The 10,559-nt window shown below is 35.1% G+C and overlaps 1 protein-coding gene and 1 non-coding gene across 3 annotated transcripts; one reads left to right on the top strand and one right to left on the bottom strand.

Moving 5' to 3' along the window:
* Positions 1-3,624: 3,624 nt before the first annotated feature.
* TRNAE-UUC (transfer RNA glutamic acid (anticodon UUC)) lies at positions 3,625-3,696 on the bottom strand. Its single transcript has one exon. It is a non-coding gene; the product is annotated as a tRNA-Glu (tRNA).
* Positions 3,697-7,023: 3,327 nt separating this feature from the next.
* On the top strand, positions 7,024-9,901 carry Y-b (yellow-b). 2 transcript variants are annotated; one of them, XM_013314003.1, is made up of 2 exons: positions 7,024-7,105; positions 7,820-9,901. In XM_013314003.1, the coding sequence occupies exon 2, from the start codon at positions 7,940-7,942 to the stop codon at positions 9,293-9,295; it is 1,356 nt and encodes a 451-aa protein (XP_013169457.1). In that variant the 5' UTR covers positions 7,024-7,105; positions 7,820-7,939; the 3' UTR covers positions 9,296-9,901.
* The last annotated feature ends 658 nt before the right edge of the window (positions 9,902-10,559 follow it).

The following is a 10,559-nucleotide window of genomic DNA, read 5'->3' as shown; positions in this document are numbered from 1 at the left end:
TAATAACATTCACAATCTGTTAATAGTTCAAAAGTTAATTATAAATAGCTTTCAAAATACAACTGAGATGTCCGATAAGTAAATAAACTTGTTCCCATTTCAATGAAACGTAATTTAAACCGATAAATATCATTCAAATATTAATATTCAGAACATGTAAACAAAACGTTGCCTTTACCTATATTAAAACAAATAATATTTTACATTGTACAGTCGAACTTGGATAATCAAGAATCGAAGGAATCCGATGTTTTTCAGAGAGGTTTCGTTTATCCAGATTCGACTATAATTACATCACCTGACATGTTGGATATTCTTCGTATAATAACGCTTCGATATAGGTAATTAACGATGCAGACGGTAAAGGTTTTTTGCAACACCTCGCTTCGAAGTTATTTATTGAGGCCCACTGTGACCCAATCTACGTTATGGGAAGCCCAGAATCATAACGTTACACAAAAAAAAGATCAACTTCTAAAGAATGATGACGTCACATACCATGACTCAGTTTCATAGAGACAAAAATCAAGTTCAAAACTTGAAAACGGATAAAGACGGAAACTAAGTTAGTTTTTTTAACATAATACATGTGGAAAAACCTAAGACCGTGACATAATCTTGCAATTTACTTGTTGGCGAATAATGAAAATAACGCGTTCACAATTTTACGATATTGACAAGGTAAAAAGGAAAACAGTTAAGTTGTCGTAAGGAAAAGTTTATTGACTCACGATGCTAAAAATAACATTGACTAAACTCCACTGTATATGAATTTCACATTTCCAAGTAATACGATCGAAGTAAAATTGAAATTTAGCAGTAAAATGTAGCTCTACCAAAACTTTGCTAAGTGGAAAACCTTAACATTTTACCTTATCCTCGGTAGGTTACAGAATGTCTTCGCTAATTCTTTAGCTAAAAGCACATTTTATTTGATTTCGTTTGTGTTAATAAAACCGCTAAATTCCACTGCCGTGTTACTTTTCTGTATAGTATCTGTTTTTAAAAGGACGAGATAGTCGAAAATATGTTTTTGTATAAGTGTTTATACAGTGGAAACCGAGAGTTATTTGAACAGCGAACGAACGAACAGCGTGTGAAAGGATAAGACTTGAGGCAACCAAACGGTTGTTAGGTGCGTCCACATTTTTGCACAATTTTAGCTTGCCGAATGTGGTCCACATTGTAGCTTTCATTTTACTTTCGTCCGGTTCGGTTGACTGCGCAATGTTGTTATCTCCTTTTCAAAACAGATTCTTAAAAGTCGTAAAATGTTAAGGCAATCACTTTTGAATCGCATTATATCAAATTACAATTTGTTATTAAATCAGCTCCAAAATGTGCTTTGTTCAAAGCGCCAAACTTTCATAAAGCTTTTACCGCTATTTATAACATTGAAAATAACTTTAAAAAACGTATCATAATATCTTTTCTGAGGCCAAAATTAGGAAAAATTAGAAAGGATGGGATGTATAAGTGAACTTTCCAGGTGAGAGGATGCATGGTAAGGGAAAATATTTTCTTTCTGTGCATCCTCTCCTCCGAAAGGTAGGCAACGCATATGCAATTGCCTATGTCTATGGGTAACGGTCACTTCGCTATTTCAGCGATTTCAGGTGGCCTCTCGCTCGTTTGCCATCTTATGACATGCAAAAAAAATCTTCGAATATGACCTTTCATCTTCAGAGATTAAAAAAATACTCGTAAATTAGAGACTATTTTCTGACAAGGTTTTTTTCACATTAATTAGTTAATCGGTACCTTGTTCTAGTGACGTGATTTCATATTTAAAGCAGTTATTTCAAAGGTCATTCGTTATCGCTCATTGCTAGTACTGAAATACCTATGTGACTGCGCAACGTTGCATTTGCAGCCTTGCGACAAGAAAAATTTCACAGATAACCAGATAAACTGTTTAAAAACTTCAATCCTGCTGATAGATGTGCCTGACCTTTTGACGGTATTTGTTGATATAGTCTGTTAAAATCATTTTTTTTTAAATCTTACAATTGTTAGTGGAAATTTCTGTTCGCTAGGACCATTCAATTAATATGATTTAATTATTAATTAAATTCACTTCCTTGTATTTTATTCGTATAATTTTATTATTGTTTTGCTCGTATAACATACGAAAACATACATCCGTAAACATTTTTTTTATTTAATAACTCAGGTTAGAAATTCGCGTCGCTAAAATCATAACATTTATTGAATCCTGAATCTCATAGATCAGACAGGTCACTAGGTCTTAACCAGTTTAGCAATTTTTTTTTAAACTCGTATGAACAAAAATATGCCTAAATATATAATTGTGCTTATGTATAGCCTTTAATTTTGTCTCGTTAAAATATGACAGTAAGAGAATAAACGTGCCCTAGTTACACAAATGAACTAGTTAGCGTCGCTAATATAATTTACGAGAAAATGTCTATTTTCGCACCACACAGTACAAACACTGATCGCAAAAGCATCGTGTTTGCAAACCTCGGTTTCAACCTAAATATTATGACACAAAAAGTCATAAATCAAGATACAAATTGACGGGTATACACGAAATGATTCGATTTTACCGAATATATTTATATATGAATCGTAAAACAGCGAACAGATTGAAAGATTGTGTTCTCAAAATTTGAGTATAAACTTTGTTCGTCTCTGTATTTTTTATGAAAATGTACCTTGCTAAAAGAAATTCGTTAATCATTATTTCTTTATTTACTTATTTACGCTAATTTTCTAAAAATAATAATTAGTAAATTTAAATTGTTGTGAATAGCTTACAGAGCCATCTAGCGCTGAGTAGCTAAAAACAACAAAGGGTCAAAATTATTATTGCTCTATTTTTTAATTATTATTGCTGTATTTAAAAAAAAATAGTAACTTATAACATATATAACTTTCCAAACTATTAACTTCATAATAAACTCGTTGAATTAACACAGATTTCTTCGTACAAATAACTCTTTGTACTTTGCGAACACAATGGTTTCTCCGGAATCAATTGCATATACTATGCCCTGTATCGACTTAGAATAATTGGAAAAAATAAGTCGCATACACACGAGCTGTTTTTATAAATTAAAAACTTAAAGCTTTTTACTTAATACAATAATTTTATAAATTACAACACCACAAAATATGCCATGATTTTTTTGGTTCGGATATTTTCATACGCATCTTTTTTTAATTCTTTACATCAAAATCACAATAAGGTTGTGCTTTTACTTTTGTTTTTATTAAATAGTATTTAGGCACAATAAAAACTGGTTCAGTGTGTTCTTACCTTAAGATTTAGATATTAACAGTCCGCTCCAGTATAGTAATTATTAGAAGGCATGTTTATTACATGTTTTATCGCAGTAGAAGTGCAGAATGCGCTCCGCATTGCAGAACTGTCCCACACTTATCACCACAGTTCCCATAATAAAAGGAACTCTCGAAGCATACCAATCACCCTTTATTTTTCACTGTAATAAGACTCAATGTGGGTAGCTACAAAGGTACAAAAGGTTTAAGACCGAGGAAAGTATGGATGAACTGTGTGAAAAAGAAAGTACGTAGTGTGTATGAAGGAGAAGGAAAAAGATTAGAATTTTGTAGTAACAAAAAAAAATCAAAAAGAGTTTCCCGTACCGGGAATCGAACCCGAGCCTCCTGGGTGAAAGCCAGGTATCCTAGCCACTAGACCATACGGGATACAACGAGTTGTCAAAAATATAATTTCAAAAACAAGATATTAAACCTTTTATTAGTATTATTTTAGATTTACTTAAAAAAATATAATTGAATAAATTATGTATTTAAATTTTTGCAAAAATGTACCTGTTTATTTGTACACCAACATACAAAATAACTATCAAACGACAGATGGCGTAAAAAAATTTCAACAAAGCGACATCTATTGAGGACATTAAACAACATTTATTAACAGCACTATGTAGCTACAATCCAGAAATTACTGGTTTTGATTTCGACGGGTAGATGGCACTAGTAGCTTGTAAAGAGCTTTAAAAGTTAAGATATCCTATTTAATTTTATTATTATTACTTATCAACTGCTGGCATTTAGCGCCACCAAGAATATGATACATAATAAAATCACCTTTTTAAAATGATAGACATTTTTGCCAAATTTACGAACCCTTTTTAGCTAAGATTTTAATTTTCTTATTGGAATAGAGCATAAGTATCCATGCAGTAACGGATTTTATTTTTTTTTTAAATATGTATATTAGTTTTAAAAAAGCGTTCTAGGCATAATTCCATTAACGAATACGAATATGTCTAGTACGTAACATATTGCGTGCAAACGATTAACATCATATCCGGAATAATAAAAGATATAAAGAAATGCTTCCGATAACCGACATACTTGATGCATTGTGCGTTTCAAACAAAATAAATACAGCGATCGGGAACGGCTCCATCATTCATTAATTTAAAAAAATTATATATATAGTCTACAAAATTATACGTATTTTTTCCATCGTTCATTTTATATATACCACAATAATTAATGACAGGATTATGCGTTTTCCTTAAATTATTGTTACTTTTGACATTATTAATAATTGCTGGTAGAGCTTTTGTAGTTGTGTTCTCGATTGTCCTCAGGTCCTAAGTACAATCGCGCGAACAAGTTTTCACGCGTAAAATAATTATTCACCTTAGGTACACTGGATATAGAGTTGATTTTTAAATATTTGCCTCAATATTTTGAGACTTATCCCGACTCTCTTCTGCAACAATGGAAACCTACCTTAAGACACAGTTACGTATAAAGTACGCTTACCTTACAGTTACAGAATATCGGGATTACGTAACGGTATAGTGACCGAATTGGTTTTTAATTTTTATTTGGCTCTTGCAATTTTATTGTATTGCGTGTTACCTTACAAATTATTGTCGTTGAAATTCAATATTTTGGTTACTAAATGGTAAATAAGGTAGTAAATAGTTACAACAAACTGACTTGCTAGAGCTATAATTTAGTATTAAAAAATAGGCACTAAAAATAGACTGAGCTATGTTATTTCGAAGACTAGTCTTTATTTTTTTACTCCAGTCCATACCATACTTATATTTATGGTTTTATAACTAAATTCATTATTACTCTAAAGAAAAATACGGTATGTAGAGTTAGAAAGAAAAAACCCAAAACTGTACCGGTGTACTGGCGCAACACTAGCCTTATTAAAATGTCGTTTATGTTCCCTCACTAGTCATACTGACACTTGATTTTGTAATGAAAACGCGCCATTTGCGTCAAAGGATTCTAATAATGTCTAAAAGTAGTTAATTGAAATAGATTGTAAACGTATTATAGTTACAAATCGTGTCTACGGAAGATCCTTCTATTAAAGGCTACTTGTAAGTTTTGTATTTTAAAGTTAAAGTTGCATCATGTAATTTAGAACTTATTTTTAATCCAATAGAGTTCAAATTTCAATTGATCGACTACATCATGTTTATGGTGAACACGTATTCTGTACGATGAGGTCAAAGCAAATGAATGTAAAACATCTGCTGTACTTGTTGTCTTACCGTGGGTTTTCAATGGAGATACATGTATTCAAATGATGTTATTATCTCGCTTGAATTAATGGTAATAAAAGGGATAGCAATATGTATTTTGTACAATTGTCTAGACATTGAAAACCCGTAGTTAAGTGACTACATATGTCGCATTTCGAACATAACTCTGCCGATTTTCCCATCACTTCTGATAATAAGGAAATGCCATAACAACCTTCCTTTGACAAATACATTGGACGTTTTTTAATTAACTATTAAATATATTTTTTTTTATTTATTTACTTAGTAAATAATCCATTTAAAGTTACGTATAAAAATATATTAATACGAAATGAGTTTATGTCCCAGATTTCTTGGAAGCTAACCGGTCTATGGCAATTTAATTGATTTTCAAGGCTTCAAGGCTTGTAGTTCAAAACAGAAAAATATTTAAAATTCTTAAACCATGTTTCAACTTTTTTATTCTCAAACAAATATAATCTTCAATTACAGATAAAAATTACTTTTGTCCAATTCATTTAGAACGGAAAACAAATTGCATCACAGTTTAGGGATTATCAAACCCATATAAAAGACGGTATTACAAGTAGATGTGTTGAATAATTTACCAAACCAAACCCACTTCTTACACTAAACCCTACACTAAGGCCTTCCTTTAGGGGCTATTTAACGAGTCTGTACGGAGGTTAAGTACCGTTAGGTACAAACAAATTAGTATAACATTTTATTATTCTAACATCAAATCACATTGTTCATGTTTGCAACATAATGTGGACGACGATAACAATTACATAGATTGTTTAGTATTCAGCTAGTAACTTGTAACAATGCATTGACATTTATCGACTAGAATCAATCAAAGTATTTATCGGTTAAACATTCCTTACTATGTTTTATTATTAATTTTGTTGTTGTAAATGATTTTAAATAAAATTTTGTAAATGATAGTTTTTAATTAATAAAATAATCAACCAGACTGACTGACTATGACTGACAGTCAGGCGATGAATACAAATCGAATGATGCCTCACTTGTCAAATCGGTATGGTTGTTTAGGCTACAGGTAGTCACAATAGAACTTATACACAAAGGAATGACAATATTTGTCAAGAAAAACTAGTAACTAGAGTTGCCGGAAGCTGGAATTCTTTAGCTAAACTTAAACAGTCATGTAAATTGTTGATATTGATGCTGTACACCATGTACTCTCCTCTCGTAATCTTAATTCTTACCAATATTATATATGTGAAAGTTTAGATGGGTATGTTTGTTAGAAGATATCTCCGGACTAGCTGGATGAAGCTTATCCACATTTGTTAACATACGTATGAAGGATGACTAGAGCAGACAGAAATCTACACTTTAATGTGACTCACAATTTAATAACATGTTTATACAAATCTCAGGTATATAAGATGCTTTATTATTATGTGGCGAGGTGAACAAGTTGCACAATACGCCTACAAATGGCGTCTCCTTGGATTTACCATTGTTTCATTACCAAATTACCGAGTAAATGAAAAATGGCATCTTTTATTAACTTCGAAATTACTCGAATTGCAGATGTTTTGGTAAGTATACATAACAAATACAGCTAGTAACATAGACATTTTTAGTATTCTCTATATCTTGTCTTGATTATAATTTTTTCTCGACATTTGGACTACCTTTACGCCTGATGTTTTCTGACTGACACGACGATAATTCGTGACGACTGATAATAATTTTATAAGGTGCTTAAAGTATTTTTATTTTTTTATACGTATATGTTCTGTGACGTACAGTACTATCACACGTCTTTATTACAGTCATAAAATAACCCAGTATAGTATTAGAATTCACTGAAATCGAATTAACAATTCGAACAAAGGATTTAGTCAGCAATTATTACACACACTTGCTCTTTGATCTTTAATTAGTTTAAATTGAAAATTATTAATAGTATGCAATTACTAATAAAGTTATTACTAGAATATGACAAAAATAAAATTATTAGTTGTATGCAAGTAACGTATTGTGGGCGATGTACACAGATGCTGATAAAGTTAAACGAAACGTTGCAACTTAGATTGGAATCGATTCTATGCACCCCCTTGCGAAACGGACAGACAGACTCGGACCCTCTGTCTGGCTGGGGTGGCCCGTGACCTTGATTCACCCTGCCGCGCCGTACCGAATTATATTAATTGTTAATACCTATGCTTCTCAACGAATAAAGACCGAATGACGCGCCTGTAACATTAGTGTTGTTGATTACATTTTATTGTTGTATAAATATCTGACAGGAGAAACGAGACTAAAGAACTGAGACGCTACTGGATGTGGCATTGGAAACGACGCGCGTGTTCCGACTCCGACGTCAGTCGCTCTTGCCGCGCCGTCTGCGCCGCACGCTCGCTCGCATCATGCTGTCGTTGCTTCTCCTCGCGCTCGCAGCCACCGCGGCCGCGCAGAACTTACAAAATACATCGCAAACTGCACGTGCCCCGACGCCGCGCCGAGAACAGTTCCGTGTCATTTACGAATGGAACGCTATCGACTTCCAATGGGCCTCCCCGGAAGAACGCGAGGCTTACCTAAATACGAGCCGATACATACCCCGCAACGTTCTAATCTCTGGAATAAACTTCTACGGAGAAAACCTATTTCTGACCCTGCCGAGGATGCTAGAGGGCGTGCCGGCGACGCTCGCCACGATCCCAGTGCGGCAAGTCGACACGGCGCCCAAGCTTAGTCCCTTCCCAAGCTGGAGCGCAAACACGCTGGGGGATTGCGCCGCCTTGCAGTTCGTGCAAAATGTTGAAATTGACCGCAACGGAATCATGTGGATCTTGGACAACGGACGTATCGGCACGCTCACTCAAAACCCCGATACGAAGTGCCCACCCTCGATCGTAATGATAGATCTGAAAACAGGCAAAAACGAAATGGAGCGCATACCTCTACCCACGGAGACGGTGAACGCATCGACGTCGTATCTCAACGATCTTGTCGTGGACAATCGCGACGGTGACTACGCTTATATTACTGACAACAGTGCCGTTGACCCAGGTATCATAGTTTTTCGTCGAAGCGACAAAAAGTCGTGGAAGATCAGAGACAGTAAGTCTATGTTGTCGGTCAGCGACGCTGCCGTCTTCCGCATCAACGGTACAACCATCAACCTGCCCGTCAACATCGATGGCATCGCCCTCGGTCCGCAATTTCTTACCGAAGAAGGCTACGTCGACAGGACCGTATATTTCACGCCTTTATCGAGTTTTCACTTGTATGCCGTTAACGCTTCAATTTTACGAAACGAATCCCTCTCGTCGACCGGTGACGGAGCGATACGTCAATATATCAAGGATCTCGGCACCAAGCCGTCGCAAACGGACGGCATGAAGATGGACTCGACGGGTACGTTGTTTTTCGGTTTAATCGGCAACTCGACTATTGCGGAATGGAACACCACGACGGACTTCCGAGTCGGTCAGCGTACTATCGCCAGAGACCCGAACTACATCCAGTGGGTCGACCGGTTCACTTTTGACGACAGTGGCAACATTTACGTTGTAATCAACAGGCTGTACAATTTCATTAAAAATCAAGTTTCTCTGGACGAGGTGAACTATAGAATCTTGAAGTCGCACACGGGGACCAAGAGTTACATATTCAGTCCCGACGTGACTCCGGTAGCACCGAGTCCGCACGGGGCGGCGACCGCGCCCGCTGTTTGCGCATCGCTGTTGCTGTTGGCCTTCGCGCACCTGTTCGCCTAGTCCCCGCAACACCTCTAGGTCGTAGATCTGCACCGGACGCAGCTACGACTCGAACGATTTCTTTACTTGCGCCTGAACTGATAATTAATGTTACCAAATATTTAAAGTTACCTTGACCCGAGGTCTTTCCAGTGAAAACGCGCAATGTAGGTAGCTTTTTATGTTTTTAGTTTTACTTTTAAGTGTTATTTATACGATGTGGAATGATAGAGCGATCTCTGTGAGTACTCGAAGGCGTGCCGAAGAAGCGTCGTCACGAACACCGTGTGCTGGAGCAAAGGTCGAGGACGAGTTGTCAAATACCACAAGCAGCTATATCGTGTTAACATACCAATCATATATTTAAGTTAAACATCGAAAAATATTTATTGTGAAAATTTTGTGATCAAAAAACTAATGCTAGGATCTCTCCAGTGTTTCCTTTGATATTGTTAAATGAGCCAAATACTAATTTTTATTATGTAAGAATAATATTTAACGATAGGTATACATTATAAATGTATAATATATGGTAAATAATGGAAAATAAACTAGATATATTGATATGTACGCCTGTTGGATGAACGTGACTGAACTGAATCGAAATAAACGTGTGTATCACATTAACGTGTTTGCAGTTTTTATTTCCCCCACGTCCGTGCCATTGACACAGTGTTAAGTAGCGGAATGCTGAACAGACAACTCAATTTAGCCTTGTTGATGTAGACAAGGACATAGTTTGGACGTTTATCAAATTAATATACCCCATGATAATAATATAAACTACTAATAATAAGTGCAAAGGAAAGGTTATCGATTATATCGTAGACGATATCCATGAAGAGATTGTCGTCATATGTATTTTAAAAAATTTCATGTTGTTTTACATTTTGTCTTACAATAAATGTCACGTTCTGCTAGACTTTTAATAAAAAGCATTCTTACTAAATGCGATGGATGGATGGATGTATCTCCAGAACAGCTGTATAAATCTTGCTGAAATTTTACACAGATGTAGAACAAAGTCTAAAAGAACACATAGGCTACTAATTAAGTGGAGATGCGGACGGAGTTGCGGGCGACAGCTAGTATAATAATCTTAAATTATTTAGAATGTATAAAATTATAACAGTAGGTATTGTTCCCTTAATGACTTCGTTATGCAGCAGTAATTGTGAGACTCATAAAGTGTTGTGATATACGACGCTATCGTTCACCGTTCTACTTGAAAACAAATTACACAAAAGATAATGAAAATCATACGAAAAAAAACAACAGATCCGAA

Source organism: Papilio xuthus, unplaced genomic scaffold, assembly GCF_000836235.2.
Source record: "Papilio xuthus unplaced genomic scaffold, Pxut_1.1 DF827542.1, whole genome shotgun sequence".
NCBI classification, from domain to species: domain Eukaryota; kingdom Metazoa; phylum Arthropoda; class Insecta; order Lepidoptera; family Papilionidae; genus Papilio; species Papilio xuthus.
The sequence above is the reverse complement of the archived record's forward strand: the minus strand, read 5'-3'. Positions and strand labels throughout refer to the sequence as shown.

What these genes read in the sequence shown, in the direction of transcription:
- Y-b (XM_013314003.1), top strand. Translation starts at nt 7,940, where the DNA reads ATGCTGTCGTTGCTTCTCCTCGCGCTCGCAGCCACCGCGGCCGCGCAG.